The 21,251-nt window shown below is 46.9% G+C and overlaps 1 protein-coding gene across 1 annotated transcript in view; it reads left to right on the plus strand.

The window, feature by feature from the left end:
* Positions 1-20,981, plus strand: part of b4galnt4a (beta-1,4-N-acetyl-galactosaminyl transferase 4a) — a 124,924-nt gene extending 103,943 nt beyond the window's left edge. Inside the window, exons 8-20 of the mRNA XM_076038007.1 lie at positions 1,187-1,265; positions 10,490-10,556; positions 12,015-12,179; positions 12,459-12,568; positions 13,192-13,292; positions 13,567-13,640; positions 13,735-15,274; positions 15,902-16,272; positions 16,401-16,554; positions 16,760-16,832; positions 18,020-18,173; positions 18,257-18,383; positions 18,950-20,981. Of these exons, the coding sequence (XP_075894122.1) occupies positions 1,187-1,265; positions 10,490-10,556; positions 12,015-12,179; positions 12,459-12,568; positions 13,192-13,292; positions 13,567-13,640; positions 13,735-15,274; positions 15,902-16,272; positions 16,401-16,554; positions 16,760-16,832; positions 18,020-18,173; positions 18,257-18,383; positions 18,950-19,064 (3,130 nt within the window). The 3' untranslated portion in view covers positions 19,065-20,981. The remainder of the gene's footprint in view (positions 1-1,186; positions 1,266-10,489; positions 10,557-12,014; positions 12,180-12,458; positions 12,569-13,191; positions 13,293-13,566; positions 13,641-13,734; positions 15,275-15,901; positions 16,273-16,400; positions 16,555-16,759; positions 16,833-18,019; positions 18,174-18,256; positions 18,384-18,949) is intronic.
* Positions 20,982-21,251: the final 270 nt, after the last annotated feature.

Consider the following 21,251-nt stretch of genomic DNA (forward strand, 5'->3'; position numbering starts at 1 on the left):
CACTATCACCTCCAGTTTGATTGAAGTAAATCCTCAATCCACAGAACAGAATGTGAAAGTTTTCCATCTCCGCTTGCACGTGTCTAGTTGCCTCCCCAAAGGTCTGACACTATCTCGCTGTTCCTCCGCTGCTTCTCTCTCTCTCTCTCTCTCTCTCTCTCTCTCTCTCTCTCTCTCTCTCTCTCTCTCTTGTCCCCCACCTGCTGCGTCCTGTCGTCCCCAAAGTCATAAACTTGCTCTGCGCCGCTGTAGATTACTTCTGTGCAGTATCTGCTGTCATGAGACGAGGCTCCGCCGGTCTTCAGCGGTTTGTTTTCCTGTCATGTCCGGGCTGCGCAAGCTGAGAATGCTATCAGCCGCGCAGATATGCAGCCTCCACATTGCCAGCGAGTGGCTTTGAATTCAAGTTGTTTCTTTTACAGACTGCTCCTTTAGAAATGAAAAAAAAAAACATTTTCTCCACTGCCCAAATTTGTGTACGTGCACCCCCAGCAGTGTGTGTGTGTGTGTGTGTGTGTGTGTGTGTGTGTGTGTGCGCGCGTGCACATGCATGCACTTGTGTTTTGAGTGCTAATGACGTGTTGCAAAGTGCTGGGGCGTTTCCAGCTCTGCAGCAGATGCCAGCCGATTATCCAAGATGTGTTTTTGATAAGGCCGAAATATTGTCACTGGCCGCGCACGTGCCTGCGTGCGTTCGTGTGCAGCGCGGTGGAAAAATTCCAACTGTTCGTGGAGGCCCTAACAGGGAGGGAGCTGCGGAGGATAAGAGCCTTGAGAAAGGTGAAGGTTGATTGATGTGAGGCATCGATTTCCTCCTGGGCGATCTCTGAAGGAGTGTTTTATTCAGGGCCTGAGGTGGATAACTTCCTGCCTCATCTGCCATCCCACCTGCAGCCCCGAGCAATATTCTAGGGGTGATTAATTTATATGCTCCGGGGGCACGGACATATATTTTTAATGAATATTACGCGCTATTAAAGCCACACTGTTTACATCGCCCGCGCCCGTCTGTTTAATTCCTGTAGCGCTTTCGCCTTTTGACGAGCCGGAATTGCTTCTCGCTCTGCATGTTAACTCAGCAGTGCAGTGCAGTGCAGTGCAGTAGAAGTCACAGTAGAAGAGTTGACTGTCAGATGTGTGACGATGCTGTGTGTGTGTGTGTGTGTGTGTGTGTTCTTCTCTCCAGCCTGATGTCGTCCCGGCAGTACTACTTCGAGATCCTCCACAAGCAGGACGACAAGGGATCAGATCACGTGGAGGTCGGGGTAAGAAAATCCACTCCCTTTGCACGGCTATTGTTGTAATTCTACTCATTGAATGCCTAAATAGTTATAATAGAGTAAATCAAGCAGTGACGGTCATTTCCCAGCCGTGTCATTTAGACTTTATAGACTATAGTTATTGAGACTACAGTGATTCTCACTCACTGATTCCAACTAGCACTCCAGGAGAGTCTCTGTGTCTTGCCACTGGCCTCACTTGATCTCTAATCAGCCTCTTGCTATAAATTACCGCCCTCGCTTTCACTTCACAGAGGCTTAAATGATGTATAAGTCTTTCATTTTCTCTTCCACCACCTCCTCTCTCGCTCCACCATCTGTCACCATCTCCTTCTCCCACCGTCGCTTTTGTCTCCCTCGTCGCTCCGTGCCGCGTCTCCAACTTTTTGGAGGTTCTCCTCCGCCGTCCTCTCCGACTCTGCTCTCGCGCCGCCGTCTCGTCGTTATTTTTCATCCAGAAAAAAGCGGCTCTTAATTTGGAGGTGAGATATGAGACCAAGGTCGGAGGGCAGATGATAAAAAGAGACCAGCGGTGTGTGTGTGTGTGTGTGTGTGTGCGCGTGTCTGGAAGGAGTCTGCGAGCAAGCCCTGGGTTATCTTCATCATGATGACCAGAGGCATCTGCAGCAGCAGCAGCAGCAGCAGCAGCAGCAGCAGCGCCGCTGGACCGACTTTCTTTGTTCACAAAACTTCAGCGTCTCTTTTTACGGCCCCTGAGGTTAATGATGTGCAGACTTTGCCTGCAGCCATGTCTCTCCACCTCTATGTCCATTACTAACAGTTAGTCTCTGTCTGGATTTTCTGGCTCCCGCACCCATTTACTGTCTCGCCGGTGCTAAACTTTTCAAAGTTTCCTCATTTTCTCTCCAGCACCTAAAACCTCTCTGTGTTTTCATAGATTTCCTTGTCATTCTGGACTCTTGGCTCAGTGATGCCGTGAGGATCAGCCATTAGACGTGTGGGTGTTTGTGCTCTGTGGCGGTTTCACTCTGCCGGCTGTGTGAAAATGGCCCGTTAGTGTCACGTCTCCCGACTCGCCCTTGTTTGTTGCCATGGAATATTCCGGGCCTGGTGATGTGTTTGTGTCATGAATATTCTGCTGACGGTGTGTTAGTTTGACTAACTCATTATAGGCTGTGACAGTCACGTCCCTGTGGCAGAGCAACACCTCTGAGAGCCAGACTGCCTCCGTGTGAAATAATGTATAAAGAATTAAATAATACCGCCTTGTCATCAAATTTTAGCGTGTTGATTTGCAGTTCCAAAGAATTAGAATGATTCATTCCGGTTAGAATGTGAACATGGGAAATGAAATTCAGCTCACACACCGACAAGGTTTATAAATAGAAGCAATCCGAAGCAACTGCGGCTCATAACAAAGCTTGCTCGTGTTGTTTTGGTGTAAAATAAGATGCAGTTAATTTGCAACATTTACCACTAATATTAAATGGAATTGAATGAAATACATATCTGTGGTTTTAGTGACAAAGACAGGACACTGAAACAAATAACTGTGAGCTCAGAGCTTCACAGCTTCGTTTCCTTACCACTCGGTGCTATTAAACCTTACTGACTGGTCTTTTAAACACACCGTTTGATCTATTAGTTCCTCATCAGAGGCTGTGTTACATCATCATTTAGTAAAAAAAAAAAAAAAAAAAAAATGTTAGTGTCAGGTGTCAACGCTCCCTGCAGCCTCCAGTGGACGACCAAGAGTTTCACTCTTTTGCTGTGCCAGTGCGTTTACATGGCCGTAGAGAAATTCGGATTATTGCCTTAGTCCGATTATGATCGGAGTTTGAGAACTCCGATTGGAATCGGAGATTGAGACACCCAGATAATGCGATTGGAATTCGAATTTCTCTGCCATGTATACGACTTAATCGGACTATTAACTGGACAACGCGAGTGCGCACGCGTCACGCCTCCCCCTCGCGACTCATGACCGCAGAACTACATCGTCTAACAAAACAGACGGCGCGAAACAACCTATATTTCTACCTTTTCGTTCACATTTTTTGTAAGTTAGAACAATTTTAACGTTGTAAATAAAAGCACACCGCAGCGGCACAAGCTTCCTCCACGGTTGGCACTTTAATGAGCGTGTGTATAACTGAAGGCACCGTTCCTTTGCAAAACCTGTACACAAACTCTCCCACCAGTCTGCTCCGAACCCGCATCCAACAAGAACGAGAGTTTCGGGGCCGTAGCGACGGCACAAAGCGTAGCATGGAAGACATTGTGTTGTTGTAGCCCTCCAACAGCAAACGACGATCTTGTCTGCCTTTTAAAATCACCATGAGCACAAGAAATAGGGTACACCTTATCTGCAAAGCAAGTAACACGTACATTATGAACTATCGTTCCATATCATAATGATTTAATATGTCAACCGAAAGCAGCTGACCAGCTGAAAAGACTCACTCCACCCCCTAGTGTTGGGAGGATGACACGTTCCTGTCAATAATTCGAATTTCTCAGCTGCATGTATACGGGACAAGGTGAGAACTCCGATTGGGCGAGAAAGCCGAATTATTGCTCAGTACAAGCTCTGCATGTAAACGCACAAAGGCGATGGTGCATGTTAAGCTGCATTCTGAAATTTCAACCGGACCGCCCAATTTCCCAATTTTTTTGTAAGTAGTGAATGTTGTCAACTGTTAAAGGGACAGTCCATCTTTCTGTTGAATTGGCCTATTGCCATACAAGTCACCTCCATTCCGTTTGCTGAGCAGTTTGTGTCTCTGCCTCCCAGATCTCAACAGGGACTAGTCATTAAAGGGATGTACCTGCTCATGGGACTATGAAAATTATGGCAGCTGGTTGAAATGAACGTGAAATACTGCAGGTCAGCCATGAACTTGGACTTGGTGATTATTAGATGTTGCACCATGTTCTTTTACATGCAGTATATTTAAAAACCTGTTGGTCCTGCTGTGTTTGGAATCATCCGGTCGCTGGCAGGCTTTCTGAGTCATCTGCGAGAAGAAGAAAAACAACAACAAAGTAAAAGGCAACAGTGCGTTTGCATGTGACTCTTCATCTTCTCCGCGAGGCCACTGGGCCACCAAAGTCAGTTGGCACTCGTCGAAAAACAGTTTAATGAAGCGTGTAAAAGTCACGCACCAAATCAAGGTGCGTGTCTGTGTGCCTGGCTGTCTCGGTGAGCGGCACCGCCCCCCCACCCCCAAGAGTGATTTAATAGCCGAATACATTTCACACCCTGGCGAAAATGAGAGATTTACCGTGACCGGCCGGCCCCGGAGCAGCGAGGAGCCGTGGGCAGGCATAAATCTGCACAATCCTGCCCGCTTATTTGTTAAAGAGCAGATGGACCCGCAGCTCTTTGCTCTGGGTTTTATGTGCGGCCTTGATTGCGTGGTCCAAGGTGCGCCGCTCGTCACGTCACGGGAGCCTGTTTGTTTCAGCCGCACCAGCTGGGAGTCACTGCCAGTTGTGTTTTTTTTTTTTTTTCTTTTGCGCTCAGGCACAATCTGAACGATTTCCTTGTGGAAAAGAAGAAAGACAACCGTTGTTCCTTTAATGTTTGACGCCTCTCTTTTTACTCCCCCCGCCTTGAGAAGCAACGGCGGAGAATGCAGGAAGTGGAAACGTAAACAGCATCAGAGGCAGGAAGAGAGCTGCTTTGGAGCGCTGTGTCTTTCCCTCCCGCAGGGGAAGGGAAAGAGGTGGAGATGAATGGAGAGACTGTCAGGATGAAGAGGCGAGACACTAACCCTTTGCTCTGACTGAACCCTTCGTGCTTTACCTCACAGCTTTTTTCCCCCCTTCAAATTGACCCTAAATAAACTCCTGACTGCCTTTTTAAATGGCCTACATGAGCTGAGAGCTGGCTCGCTGAGGCCTGCGCAGCCTCATTCATTTTTTAAATGTCATCTGGATCACCGTCGGCCGGTGAAATATAGGGCTCTGCTGCCGACCCAATGAAAAAAAAAACGAAAAGAAAACCCTCCCCACTCCCTCGGCCGCTCACCACATGACGGGGTGAAGGAAAAGTTGACCATTAAACGGCGTGATTGAGAGAATATGGAGGGAGGGAGTGACGGAGGGAAGGAAGGGCAGGAAGTTGCGTTTTAATTAGTAATGGAAAGTTTAAGTCGCACCAGGGGCGCGCCGGTTAAGAGCAGGACTTTTAATAGTTGTGTTTTATCGCTGCTGCTGCTGCTGCTGCTGCTGCTGCTGCTGCTGACAGGCCCAGACCTCAAACTGCAGAAAGAGTTACGACACGCCCCGATGATGTCGTTCAAAAGCCTTCAGACATCCGACCGCCTAGTTAGTTCAGTTTATTAAGCTTTTTTTTTTTTTTTTTTTTGAAAAGAAAAGAAAAGAAAGAGATGTGATAAGTGTGCGTAGGACGATGAAACAAACAGACACTTGGCAGTCAGCAGACCAGTCGACAACAACATGGCGTGACATCATCAACAGTCAAACATTGTAGGACTGAAAAACAAAACACAAAAAGCACTTGGCAGCCTGCAAATAAGATGCAAATAATCCCCTTGTGAAATAATATCCTGGTCCTCCGTCCTCATGCTAGCAATTCGTATTCACCATCAAGACTTTGCCGTACGCCAGCCAGGTTTTGACCTGAACATCCTGCTCCACATTTTAATGGAATCAACAGAATTTTGAAAAAGTTTTTATGCTCTCATGAGGAGGTTTTGGCTTTTCAATATAGAAATGTTTTGCAAAAGTCCAATGGAAACACTTTTTCAGTTTACAAGACACAGGACTTCACATCTATTTTATCTATCCATCTATCTATCCAACTATCTATCCATCCATCTATCTATCTATCTATCTATCTATCTATCCATCTATCTATCCATCCATCTATCTATCTATCTATCTATCCATCTATCTATCCATCTATCTATCCAACTATCTATCCATCTATCTATCCATCTATCTATCCAACTATCTATCCATCCATCTATCTATCCATCTATCTATCTATCTATCTATCTATCTATCTATCTATCTATCTATCTATCCATCTATCTGATCTTCTGTGCAGACTTTGTTCTCACCGTGGCTGTGTGCGTGTTTTCTCCGGGTTCTTTGACTTCAGCCGCCTCATTGCGTTACTGTAGCTTCTGTTCCGTCCTCCCAAGTTGACGCTAGATTGGACTCAGTTAGAGCTGTAATCAAATGTGCAGCGCAGTCGCTTGGGTTTGACAATTCTGGAGCTCGGAGATGCTCCGTAAATCTCACCACCGCCTTTATTTCCTGGCGGGGAACGACCAAAGCGTCCCCTGCACTTTTTGTTTCACATTCACAAATCTCAGGGGCGGTTTTGGTAATTTTGTATTCATATTTCATTTAATAAGTTGTCGAGCAAATTGGGTTGAAAGGTTAAAACATTAGGCGCGGCAGCGTTATCGCATTTGGGTCGTGCTGAATGTGACAAATTAAACTCGGCTAATGCATTTTATCATCGCTCCGTTATCTGCCGGTGGCTGCCTCGGTGCCTTTATATTAAATGGAATTTTACGTGTGTCCTTTCAACTGCGCTGTCTCGCTGTCTCGCAGGAAAAAAACCCCCAAAAAACCATCTGTTTTGTTGTTCTGATAGGTGTGTTGAGGTCAGACCCTCTCCTTAAGTAGGATTTACATTAGCGAGAGGCAAATACGCAGCACTCTGAGGGACACGCTGAGTTTTTATGGGAAGCGAGACTGACCTGAAACCGATGTGTGACTTATTGTCGCTAACCTGCTTCACCCGAGAGCACACAAGGCAGCGCTGTATCCGCTCTGCTAAATTGCTGTGGATATTGAGCTCATTTGTCTTGGTGAAATGTCTGGTCTTAGAGACTTTGGCTGATGTATAATTCAACGTGGAAAATCAAACACGGCGTCTCTGTATCCACCTACTGATTGCTCTCGGAATAATGTGGCTTTAACCCCAGGCCAGAAATGATATGACAATAAAGCCACTGTTTCCCGGCCGTTGTGACGAGGAATAGAGAGAGGCATTTATCCTCTCGCATGGCTGTTTAGCTTCATGTAGTTGCCGATTGAAATAAAGAATATATTCACTCACTCTTTTCAGACTTTTTTTTTCCTGAGTTTTGATTTTCTGCCTTGGCGATGGTGTTGGCACGGCTTCAGAATCCCAGTCTCCTTTGTGTGGGAAGTCTTTCGCTCTGATTTTCTCTTTCTGCGCTGCTGTTGAACTGTTTCTGCAGCATAACGGCGCACAAACAGTTCGCGCAGCCGCTCATATACACTCACCAGCCAGTTCACTAGAGGTGCTTTGCCGAAAACAGGTACCAGTTAAAGTGGCCACTATAAATACTGCTTCGAGGTTGGGCTTGTTGTGCACGCAGAGATGCTGTTCTGCAGCTCAGGTCTATGCTCTCCAACCAGTCTGCGCGTTCTGACCTCTGACCCCTGACATCAAGGCATTCTTCTCAAAACAGCTGTTGCTCTCTGGATATTTTCTCTTTTTTGGGACCATCCTCTGTGAACTTTAGAAAACCCCATTAAACTACCAGATTGTGAAATCGTCAGAGCACGAGCTGCAACTTCCCAGCTCCTTCTGACTCTGCAACATTCATACACAGCGAACCGTTCCAAGAGACAAGGTGTTGGAGGAGATAAGACGGCGGCGACGAGTACTTTACACCCAGGAATATCCACAGAGGCAATAAAAGAAACTGTTTACTTTGTCTTAATCTTACTGGACCTTATATTTGAATTGATTTTTACATAAAGGTCAGGTCGTTTCATTACACCGCCGCCTGTTAATGCCAGCAAGCAACAAGCAACAGCTTCATTTCGGAGGTGCCCGAGGCCTCGGAGCAGCCGCTCGAATCGAAGGAAACAAACAGTGCTGCAGCCAGCAGTCGGCTCCCGCGGAAGCAATAAACTCCTGATCACTGAGGAGTGAAACACAACCTGGGCTTGATGGAACCAGGGGCGAAACTACCTGCGTGTGTGTGTGTGCGTGTGTGTGAGAGACTGAATGCCGAAATGGAAGCGTTTCACGTGTATTACTCCTGTGGATGTGGGAACACTGTGACATGGCAGCAATAATCTCGTTTGGCAAAGGGGGTGAAAACAATATCAAAAGCTCACACGTTTGTGGGTGTTTCCAGCCATGATGAAACCTGATGAAACGACAGTGTGGGCTGCCGTGTTGCTGGATAATTCAGATTTCTATTTATTTATGTATTTTGCAGTTAATGCCATTTCCCTTTGGCTATTGTTCCCCCCCCCCCCGTCTCTGTTAAGCACACGTCCGCCTCTTCCTGCTGCTTCTCAGTCAAGGCTTTTAGGAGGCTGAGGATGTATTGAACCTTTGCAAAGGACGTGGTTATGTGGTCGTGCTATCCAAGGTAAAAGCTCATAGCATAAGGACCAAGAAAGGTTGTTTTTCACCACAGGCGATAGATGTTTAGAGATGAAAGGCGTGCCAGGGCCTCGGCTCAACGGGAGGAATAAGCAGCTGGGAGTCACTTGTTGTGGCAGACAATGGCTGAGACGTCCTGCCATTCTCACATCCTGCTTTGAAAGTCGCAGTCGGATTCAGAAACTCCGAGAAGCCACAACAAAAGCAAAACCATTTGTGTCACAGCAAAAGCGCCGCTCTAAATCAGCGAATTACTTTGCACTGTGTTCCATTGGTCCGCCTCACTTCCAGACATCCTGCTATTGTGCTGCTTTCCAGAGTCACCGTGACGGTGCAGCTCAGCCGTCACGAGTGCCAGCGGAGAAGCCGTTTCCAGCTGCGGCGGCTGGCCATGACATATGGTGTGAAAATAAATAGTGATGATAGCTGCATTTCTGCAGGCTATTGTCAATCAATCAGCTTGTTGTCTGGAAAGAAAAACTGTAAGAAGCACATTCAACTTCCTCGTGTTTTTGGGACGGGGAGACATGGAAAAGAGGAACAGAAGAAACTCCTCAATCAATAGTGTTCATTATGTCTTCAGTTTTGATTGGATTTATATCTTTCTTTTAACCAGACAAAGGGTTTTCCTGTCTTTTTACATGTACAGGGAACTTCCGCCTTCCACAGAACACACCTTTATCAGCTGGTGTTATGGAGGCGTGACCGCCCTGTCAGTTTTGACAGGGCGGTCACGCCTCCCGCTGTCCCTGCGTCTCTCCAGAACGCTGCTCCAGGTGTATGAGAAGGTTGGAAAAAACCTTGTGTCTGTTTAATTGAAAGATATAAATCCAGAAAAAAAGTCACCAACCTGGGGGAGGTATTGGTGCACCTTGTGACATCACAAAGGTTGTTTTTTTTTCCAGAATTCAGAATCTCATCTCAAGTTGATCGACAGGTTATTATCAGGATTCTGTTGACGTGGACCTTGGTTCCTCTTCCTCCGTCCTTGAGTGGAGCTGCGGTCGCCTGCTGGCTTCACCTTGAGGAGCCTCTCCCCCCAGAAGAGCGGCACGGCGCCTCAGCCTTGAGTGGCCCGCTGTGGTCACTCCCCCGCTGCCTCCCAGCGTGATGCCGCGCTGTGCCCTTGTTTGTCGGCTCTCTCTGTGTTGCGCTTGTTTGGGTACAAAAGAAGAAGAGGAACAGCAGGACTGAGTCCTTTCTACATGGCCACTCTGGCTGCTTTCACAAATAGCGTAGCACACACGTGCGCCCCCGTGTGCGTTGTGTTGTGCGCTGTGAATTTGCATGCGCCCGAGGACGGCACGTGCATATTTGTATTCCCAACCCCTGATGGCTGGAAAATGACCTGTCTCCTGTGATTACATCCAGGATAACTAGAAGTGACGTCGTAATTGTGAAATCTATTTAAAGGAATCGGAGGGCCTCTCTCTCTCTCTTTCTCTCTCTCTCTCTCTCTCTCTCACTTGCTCACTCTCCGACTTTATTTGTCTCTGCAGGCTTGTCTTTGTTTTCAGGTCATTAGTAGATCTTCCTGTTTACACCAACTCATCACGATCCTACGGCTCCGTGCTCGCTAAAATCATTCCAGTCTCTCGGGGATTTCTGTCTTTTTCCCTCACATTTTTTTTTTTTTTTTCTTCATGTGATTTTCAACCTCCACTTGAATGGTAACAGATCTTTTCAGGTTGCTGAAATCAATAGCTGGAGACAGCAGAGTTTATATGCTTCCACCAATGAGGGATTTTTTTTCTTTATCTTCTTCTTTCTGAATCTGCAGCTGTTCTGTTGTTGTGTTTTCCACTCAAACTCATCCTCACCTCCTGTCACACAGTGGCGTCCATTCCTTCCTGGTCTGAAGTATGAAGTGATTGATTCAGCCTACATCTCCCTCTACACAGGTAACAACATTAAAGAACTACTGAGGCAATGTGCTTGAAAGCTTTTTCATCATCTTGAGGTTTTTTTTTTTTCTGATACCTGAACATTTTGGATTGATTGAAATCTGTTCGTCTTTCTGTGAACCAAGTAAACAACAGAAGGATGAAAACACTTCTTTAGTCTGGCACCAATTAGTGCTTTGATGTCACTATTTTTAACCGCCGTGCGTCTTCTCTTATATTCCTAAATAAAATGCTCACAATGTAATCTTACTAAATAATTAGAATGAACAACTTTCATTTTTTTCAATTTAGGGCTGAGACAGAATTACATATACTGTATTTGAAGCAAATAGGTGACGATGAATCTAATAGCTGCTCTATTTTGCACCAAAGGCGCCATTGATGACACAGACGTGAGCGCTCGCTCCCGCAGAGATGTCGGATTTCTCCAGCTGTAAGACGAGCAGCGTATCATCATCTGTTAAATAATGGAAAATGCACGGAGAGGGAATTAACAAATGTATGGCGTAGCCTGTTATGTAGGTCTGAGATGAATGAGGCCGTGCTCAGTCTGAGATCAGTTGCAGGGTTCCAGCCTCGCTCCTCCACCACCCCCCCCTCCAGCTGTCAGTCACGGCGCCCCCCTTCAGCGTGAGTTGTTGATGCACGCTGAGCGCGGGGAGTCTCGGCAAGTTCATTTTGGCTCCACGGAGCTGAAAGTGATTTCAAATATCGAGCGCTCTTCATTAAACTGACCACCGTCATATTCTCGCAGACGCCTCTTCATTGTCGGTATGAAATCTGATTCTGAGCAGCTCAGAAAGTATGAAAATCCACATAAATACAAGTATGAGGCCGAATAGAATGGCTTAATTTATTACACAACTCTGTTTTTCCTTCGTCAACCTCAAAAGGCCAAGGAAAAATCCAAACAACTGCCTCGACGTGGCCTCAGTCTCTGCATCGCGCAGTTTGGAAATTAGATTTGTTTGCATTCAGACCTGCGACGTGGAGGTTATTTTATAACAGTTGTTATTTTTGTCTGTTACTGTTTTTCACAGACTTTAGGATGTCACAGCAACCGAAGATTTATTGTGACAGGAGTGAAAAAAAAAAAGTCTGCTGCAGCCTCAAAACACGCAAACTACTGCCTCTGGGGGACAAAAATGATGCTGAACGCCCTCTAATTATAAAGCATTTCTCGCGTCAGGCCTTGGCTTCTGACGTGTCATTAATCACCCTCCTCCTGCCCCTGTATTGATTGCTGTAATTATGTCTCCGTTTTTTGGAGGTTTTTTTTTTCCAAGTTTTTAGAGTTCCTCACACCTTGACTTAGTCTCTCCTTTCCTCTTCTTTTTCATGTCCTCACTTCTCTCTTTTTTTTTTTACCTCTCTCTTTTTTGCTGTGCTGCCACATGTGACGCCTTTCTGTCTGCTCATGCATTTTTATTTATTTATCTATTTATTTATTTTTAGACGAGTCCAATCTGAAGATGAACAGCGTAGATCACATCCCTCAGACCTTGGCAAGTCACATCCGTCTCCCGAAGGAGGTTTTGCCCCAGGGTCCTGAGGGAGGCGCCGTCATGCAGCACGGAGCAGATATGCTGAAGCCGGATCCCAGAGACACTTTCTACAACAGTAAATCTGCCACTCAACATTACAGACTGTCTCCCATGTCTGTCCTCCCCCTCTTTTCCGCTGTCCAAACTGGCCGTGTGACTGGAAGTCTCTCAGGCTGACACTTGAGCTGCATTTTGACTTGACCAGAACTGTTTTTTAATCAGTTTTATCATTTTTAATCTTTTTTTCTCTTTTTTTTTAACTCCCTGCGCCTTATTTGTCAAGAAATATGTTTCTCAATACACCGCTGCACCTGAGCCCAGTTATTTACTGTCCTTTGTCTCTCCCACTCCTCAGTTCCGATGATCGACCCCTCCCGACTGGAAAACGTTCTTCCAGCCTGCCTCTACTCACCCACATACGTTGTCAAAGATTTTCCCATTGCCAGATACCAGGGCCTGCAGTTTGTAAGTCTCCATCAAATTCCCTCTGGAATACTGAAAGACCTCATACATAAAATGAGCTATTGAGCTGTGTGAGATGTGGGCTGTGCTCCTGCTAATATGACTCCCACTGAAACGAAAAAGGCCTGTTTGAGTTGAAGTTTTTGTCTCTTAACCTCATGAAAGGTGACGCTGTTGAAAAGAGCATTTGAATTAAGTGGGAATGAAATATGTTTATGTGTGTGGGAGTTAGTAGATACCACTCTGTCCTTTAGACAAGCCGTTGACAGGCTATGTTGTGCACTAGTACCCTCTGTTGGATGAAATGTGTCACTGCAGCATTAGAGACGAACAGCGAGACACAGAAAATCTAAATACTGAAAACAAAAAACTGGCATTAATAAATCATCATGCCAGTAATTACATAAAAACATTCTTCTGTAAGCTGATTTTCCACACAGGATGGAGTAACAGTGGCGCCGTCTTTGTGTTAAACTACCAATCCATCTATAAAAATAGCCATCAGCATCGGCAAATGAAAATGTTTGACGCTAATTAAATTTGGGTTTTGTTCCCATGAATGCTGTTAAATTTGAATGCAATCATTTCCAGGAGCAACTAACACGTGACATTTAATTTTCCACCAGGTCTACCTTTCCTTTGTTTATCCCAACGACTTCACGCGCCTCACCCACATGGAGCGAGAGAACAAGTGCTTCTACAGAGAGTCTCCCATCTACCTGGAGAAGTAAGGGCCGTATTGGCCTTTTTGTCATTCAGCCAGCTGCGTGGAGCATTTATCTCTATCTTGCACCTTTTCAACAATTGCAGAATAAGTGTTTGAGTGTGAATTGGGCGGCAGTGATTGGTGTGACCTTTCAGCAAGACATAAAGTTTATTATGCTGTGAAAAACTTTAACCTTCTGTCCAGACAAGCGGTTACTCAGTGTGTGTGTGTGTGTGTGTGTGTGTGTGTGTGTGTGTGTGTGTGCGCGCGCGCGTCCTCTCCTTTCGTCTGCCAGGTTTGGTTTCTACAAATACATGAAAATGGATGAGGAGGAAGATGACAGGCCATTCTTCTTTCCCAACCCAGATGGTGGGTATTAATGAACAATCGCACGTTCTGCCGCCGTGGCACAGTCACACATATTTACGCTTGGCTCACCTCTGTTCCTCCTTGCCGTTTTCAGATTTCCTGGAGGAAGAGGAAGTGGTGGACATGGAGGATGAGGCCGAGATTGTCGGCACTCAGGAGCCCAAGAAGCCCTCTCATCCCAGCCACACCAGCCACACCTCCAACCTCTCCCGGCAACACTCCAGGCCCGGGCCCACACCGCCCGGCAACGACGTCGAAGAGGAAGAGGAGGAGGACCAACCTGATGAGGAGAAGGAAGAGGAGGCAGCCGAAAGCATCGTGCGCCGCAGCAAGCAGAGCCGCTTTGGTCACAGGGTCAAAGATTTGGACCGAGACTGGGGGAGGGATCACACCAAGGGAAGCGTGAGGCAGGTGACTAGGAGGGAGCTGATGGAAGCCCAGGACACGTTGCTTCAGCCTGACATGGAGAGTATCTTGGTGCGGAGTAGGTCTCTGTCCTGGGTCCGCAGTGCTCCTGCAGAGGGAGGCGCTGGCAGGAAGGGAGGAGAAGCAGTGGAAGGTCCAGCGGCGGCAGCAGCAGCAGGAGGAGAGAAGGGGGCGGAGGTGCCGCCGAAACCCAAATCCTCGCTCCTCTTCGCCCAGAAGACCTCGCTGTCCGCTCTCACCAGCCAAGCCAAACAGATCCTCAGCAACTCGGCCCACAGCAACAGCCTCAAGACTTTGAAAGACCAGCGGGTGGCTGACGGCAAGAAGGACAAGAGGGAGGAGAACAAGATCTACATCACCAGGCCTCGGCCCGCCAGGGAGCGGGAGAGGGAGCAGCGGCGTGAGAGGAGGGAGGAGAGAGGCTCCCGGTACCCCAGGGAGGTCTTCCCTGGGGTCTTTCTCTACCACACTGGGAAGACCACCAGGCTAGTCAACCTGGGGGCCAAAGGGCATGCTCGGGGAGTCATAACCAGGGACAGGAGTCGTGTCAGTGCTCACCAGCTGTGGCCCAACCCACTACCGAGGGAAGGGAAGACGCTGCCGCGTAACGCCAGCATCAACACGTGGAACGAGACTCCGCTGAAGGCTGCCGACAGGCCTGCAGGGCCGAGACAGACAGACACAGGCAAGAAAAAGGTGGAGCGTATCAAGGCTACGCCTGTCGATTTGCCCAGCAAAGTGAGGCTGCCGACCGCTGAGCCCCATCGGCAAGACCCAGAAGGACCTCCGGTGACCCCGCCGAGGTCCAACGCCACAGAAGACACTCCCCAGAGTCAAGTACGGGTCACCTCTTATCTCAGGACGTCGGAGATCACAGAGTCCCACCAGCAGCCAGAGCCGGAGCCCAACCCAGGCGAACTGGAGCGGGATACGAACCGGTCTAATCCCGACCGCGACCCGGAGCCGGAACCGGAGGAGGGCGAGATGTCGGATTACAGTTACGAGGAGGTGGAGGCTCGCCCAGGGTGGGCGGAGGAGAGCATCAACTGGCAGAGGACCTTCTCGGTTAATCCCATGGACTTTGAACTGCTGCGCTCTGACTGGAACGACCTCCGCTGCAACGTGTCCGGCAACCTCCAGCTGGCAGAGAGCGAGGTGGTGGACGTGCTGGCGCAGTACATGGAGAAGCTCAACGAACGCAACGGAGGGTAAGAGAAAGAATAGAGGTGGGAAAAAAGAAAGACGTGGAGCTTTAAAAGCTTAATTGAAAAGTCCAACCTGCTAGGATAGACTTTAGCCACATCTCAGTGGCTTAAAGTGGCTTAATGCAAAATGCAGAATCATATTACTAATGTTAAGGAATAATCGTCTGTACTTATTTTTCCTGCTGCACTTTTCAGGCTGTGCAAAACGCAGTTCTGGAAATCAGCCATTTGTGATGCCACAAAGGGCATTGATGCCTCACTGATATTTCTCCTGGGTCAGTTACAAAACCAGGTCTTCCTTCTCATCCTCAGGACTGCCTTATTTTTGCATTTAACGTAACATTTAACATGTGGAAGGCGCAGCAAAGCATCAGTTTCAGCAGCAAACTACAACCACGCATCTTTCGTGGGAGACTGTAAACAGAGGGCTAAATGCACTCTTTCATGAAGATCTTAGAGGGAGAATCACGTAAAGCGGTTTTCGAGCCGTCTAGGATGGAAAATAATATAAAAACATGTATATGTTGGGATGTTCACATGTGTGTAAATGATGGTAAACAGCAGTTCATCTTTCACAATCCTATCTCTACTTTACCCATTTTGTCCCCCCCCCCGTCACCTGCACCGCAGCATCTACACCCTGCTGCGAATCATCAACATCGAGAAGCGGCGCGACTCTGCGAGGGGGAACCGGTACCTGGTGGAGCTGGAGCTGATGGAGCGAGGGCGCAGCGTGGTGCGGCTGTCAGAGTACATCTACCTGCTGCTGCACCGCGGCCGGCTGGGGGACGAGAGCCTGGAGAACACCGACTCGGCGCCGGCTTCGGCTCCGTCCTCCGCCACGGCGTCCGGACTCACAACCCCTCCGCCGCCGCCCTCCACCAAGTCGCCCTCCCGGCCCGGAGCCACACCCGGGAGCACTGCCTACGCCAAGCCTCTGCTGTGCCAGCCGGTCATGCTGCAGTGGAGGAAAGATGTCATGGTGCACTTTGTGGTGCCAGGTCAGTCAGGGAGTTCATCTGTGTTTTAATAAGATAATAATAAGACTCTAGTCTGTGCGTCAGGTTCGTCTTTGTTATGATTGTAAATCTCTGCGGAGATTCACTTCCTGCTCGCTGTCGTCCTTCAGTGAAGAACCAGGCTCGCTGGGTGCAGCAGTTCATCTCCGACATGGAGGACCTCCACCGCCAGACCAAGGACGACAACTTCAGCATCATCATCGTGGACTTCGAGAGCGAAGACATGGACGTGGAGCAGGCGCTCAGCGAGAGCAGCGTGCCGAGGTGAGTGCCCAAGACACAAACTTTCATTAAAAAATATCTTATGATGTGTATAACCTTTATTTACCCAGGCAAGCAATTAAGAACATATTTTTTTTATTTACAAATGCAGCCTGAACAAAGAGCAAAGGCTCTTTGGAAGTTTACGGCTTTTCCAGCAGAAATATAAAACTTTTGTAAATGTTTTTATTTTGTTCTTTTGCCACAGATATGAGTATCTACGCAGGGAAGGGAACTTTGAGCGCTCAGCGGGACTGCAGATTGGAGTGGACACCATCGAGGTCAGAGAAACTAACACACACACACACACACACACACACACACACAGACGCGCAACAACAACAACAGCAGCAGCAGTGTGTGAGCCGGCAGGCAGAACCAGTTCCGCCACTCTCGCTGTCCGAATGACCTTGACTGACTGATGGACGGCCAGAAAGAACACTCATGCATAATGAATAGATGAGCGCCAGGCTGCTCCGTCAAGGCCGTGGATCTCACCCTCGTCTGCGAGCGACGGCTCCTCCTGCTCGCCGTCAGGGGGGGAAATCGCTCAGACAGTTTGCGGCGTCTCTTCTGCCACGCGCACCGCAGCTGTCGCATTTATTCCCTCTCGCAGGCTATTTGTGTTGTGCGTCTGTATCACCTTCACACCACCAACTTTCTATCACAGGTGCTTCCTGTTTGCTTTAACATAGACGTCGGCACAACACATACATGGCTTTCTGGATCTTGTGCCACAAACTGCAGATTTTGGACCTGCCGGTTACTACCACCTCACGGCCATGAGCAACACCAGCACCTGCGACAATATTTTGCTGTTTGAATTTTCTTTATCTCCAAAGCACAAAAACACCCAGACTTGTGCAGCGTGTCGCATTTATTCCCTCTCACAGGTTATTTGTGTTGTGCGTCTGCGCGCCTTCACACCTCACTCGGTGCCAGTCTTTCTATCACACTCGTGTACGGAGGCGTGCACGCCCACCCGCTGGGGGCCACGGAGCTTGTGGAAATGCGGACCGACGTTGATCCGCAGGCTGAGTGTCGGCGCTGTCACGGTGGGATGACAGCGCTGTCACTCCAGCCTGGATGACCTGCAGGCTCTTAGAAGCGGAAGACGGGCGCTGTGATGCTGAGCCCAGTCTTCTCCGCTGCCTTTAATCCCGGATTCCCACATTAGCTGATTGTAAGCGTCTGCTCCAGTAGACACAAATACGCACCGGCTCAGCCGCGAAACTCATCCCCCGAAACTTTCTTCTCACAAGTAATTGATTGCTCCAACTTTTGTGTTTGCCCTCACGGCAAGGAGGCACAGGGAATAAGTTCCGATGGAGAAGTGGTTGTTGGGTTCAAGGGCGTGTGAAGGTTAAAATTAAATATTACTTTTATTTTGCAAAAAACTGTGATGGAAACGCAGCTGGAGATGCACTGGAGATCTTGAACTTGCGTTGTGGTTCACCTCCTCCTGCAGGACAGCCACAGCATCGTGTTCCTGTGTGACCTGCACATCCACTTCCCTCTCAACATCTTGGAGAGCATCAGGAAGCACTGCGTGGAGGGACGCCTCGCCTTCGCGCCCATCGTCATGAGACTCGGCTGCGGCAGCTCGCCGCACGAGCCCGATGGTAAGACGCTTACACGACCCGCACGGAGAGACGCCCGGGTTCCAGTCGCCTCTTTTGACTTTTCTTTCTTTCTTGTGTTCCAGGCTACTGGGAGGTCAATGGCTTCGGCCTGTTTGGGATCTATAAGTCTGATTTTGAAAAGATTGGCGGCATGAACACGGAGGAATTCAAAGACCGCTGGGGTGGAGAGGACTGGGAGCTTTTGGACAGGTAGCCAAGGAAACAAGCAGACCTCAATGACCTTCAAAGCTTTCAGAGTGCTGTGCAGCAGTACCTTCAGTTCCTCTCTAACTTATTCTAATTAATGTAGCTGTTTTATACTGCTCTGATTCCGAGCAAGACAGAAGTGAAACAAAATCTCATTGTGATGTGCAAATTGCTGTGACACTGAAGACTATTATTCTATGAAAGACTCCAGCAAGCCTTAGTAGAAAACAGATCATTGTTGCAGCTCAGATGCAGACAGAAAAGAAATCCTGATTTAAACAATTTTGGCAAAAATGAATAAATGCGAAATAGAAGTAGACAAGGCAATGAACAGCTAACAAAGCTTTAATAGAAAATATCTCATTTAGTTGGAGGGAATTCAGGTTGGCGAAGTCGCTGTTCAATGCCTTGTTTCAATTATAAATAAGTCTGATTATTCTAGATTGAGTTTTAATGCACTTTAATTGACAAAAATCAAAAATGTCGTATTTTTCCTAAGGAATTCTAAAAATATCAAAGTAAAAGCACATTTTTAACCCAGTTCTTCCTCCCTCGCTCCCTCCATGCAGGGTCCTGCAGAACGGTTTGGAGGTTGAGAGACTGCGCCTGCGCAACTTTTTTCACTACTACCACTCCAAGCGAGGCATGTGGAACGCCCAAAACAAAAAGACCACAAAGGGATAGCTTGTGGTGGACAACAGCGACCCTGCCGGCACATCCACTGGGTGTCACCTGTGAGACACCTGTGGGAGCTCACTGCCTGCCTGGACTCTCTTTCCTTTCTGCAGAGACAGGCTCCACCCAGAGCGCCTCTGGTTCCTCATCGATCGGTCTCGCTCGCTCACTCGCCAGTTAGAGAAAAAGGAATTTTGAACTCTGCAAGCGAGCCGCTGGGACCGACGGCGATCAGGTTGCCTCACAGACTGAGCTACTGTGCAGAGAGGAGACGTACTTTTCATTGTCCTTCTCTCTGTTCTTTTTGGTGCAATGTTTTCAGACAGAAGAGGGTGCAGCTTTTCGTGTGTGTGCGGACGGTGCGTATGGATGTTTCTGCTTACGTGTGTGTGCCCGTGTGTGTGCGTGTGCTTACGGTGATGGGAAGCACCTTTTTTCTTTTCCTCTTTTTCTAACACGGAGATGTGAAGACCACCTAAGAGAACCTTTTTTTTTTTTTTTCTAACAGCTCTCACGGGAGCCTTATAGAATGTGTCAACATGTTTTTCAGCTAGTTGCAGACATGGTGACGTAGCTGAAGAAGAGAAACTGTCTTTGGTAAAAATAAGTATTTCTAAATACATCAACTTTTACCTGTTGGATATTGTTAAAAAAAAAAAAAAAAAAGGAAGGCCCTGACATGAGGAAAGAAATGGTAGAAATTAATCAGAAATCTGACCAATGTTCATGTTAATATAGCCAATTTGCCCCCTTTTTCTTTACCTGTATGCTTTTCAATGATTATTTGTGTCTACTTAAACATCCGTCCAATCTTAACTGTCTATTGCTACTACTGGTTCCTTTTGATAATGCTACTGATCTGGATTAACTTAAATTTATTACAAGCTGGAGCAGTTTTATTTATATTAGAATGCCCCTAATTTCATCCAAGTCTGAAAAAACGATTTAAGCTGCCATTTTCTTTTAGCACTGAGGTTTTTTTTTGTTGTTGTTGTTTTTTTTCACACGTTTACATCTTTTAAATTCTACTGACTTTGACTCTCTGCTGCCAACAACAACCCAAAACTTCGAAAGGAACAGATTTGGGGAATGGAATATATGATATGTTGTATTTAAACTCCACTGTAACGGGGAGTGCTTAGTTTGCAGCAGCTCTGGAGCTCTTCTTTTGAGCATAAATAAGAACGCAGTCCAGAAGGGAGACCAGTTCCCCATGCGACAAAGCGAGGCTGTGTCACAAAACGTGTGCCTTTTTCAGGGTTTGGCTGCGGGCAGTTATTAAGCTAATGACAAAGATTACAGGGACAGACAAGCATAGAAATTTATCTGCAGTCTATAACGTTACTTTAAAAGCAAATACACTGTTAAGGAAGGAAATATGGATCTCTAACATAGATTATAGATGTGTAGGTGTTTTGTCACCGCAGAAGCAGAGGCGACTGATGCTTTAAAGCCAGTTACCCTGTTGGTGAGATAGATGGAGGTGGTATTGTTGACGAAAGAGTGAAAACAGTGGGTTTAGATTCTTCCTATTATCATTGGTTTTCCTCTGTTTATCCGACATGGAACTTCTACTGATATTATCGGACATTCGCTTGAGGACGAAGGGTTGGACGTGGATGAAGTCAAACATCTATCAGTGACTGTATGATTGTTAAAATGTCCTTCAAGACTCTTATTTGCCTCTGCAGGAAAAAAGGTCTATACTGTCGGTCATTTTACACTGTCATGGAAATATTCATATATATATAATTATATATATGAAAATCAAAAAATATATAACTATGAAAATTGAAAATAGGAGTATATGTTCTGAGGTAATTTCTGTGAAATTGTTTTGTAGAGAAAAAGGTTTTAAGAATGTATTGTATTTTTATTTTATTTTGTTGTTTTTTGCAAATAAACTTTTATGCTTATGTCAATGTATTTTTTTTCAGTCGGACTTTTATTTCCCCTACCACAGCCTCTCCGTATTATATCGCTATACCCACGACAAGGGGGAGGGGAGAATCAGTTCTCTATCTGACCACTTGGTGGTGCCACACCCATAGACACACAATGTCATGCAGCATTTCCGTGTTACTTTGTTACTTCAGATTGAAATAAAAATAAGATTGTTATTACATTTTTTAAAAAATTGCAAATTTCAAAGTGAATATGTTTCATTAACCAGGTTAGGAAATGTTCTGCTCTAAT

Source organism: Nelusetta ayraudi, unplaced genomic scaffold, assembly GCF_046127955.1.
Source record: "Nelusetta ayraudi isolate G7.1 ecotype Tasmania unplaced genomic scaffold, CSIRO-AGI_Nayr_v1 ptg000053l, whole genome shotgun sequence".
NCBI lineage: Eukaryota > Metazoa > Chordata > Actinopteri > Tetraodontiformes > Monacanthidae > Nelusetta > Nelusetta ayraudi.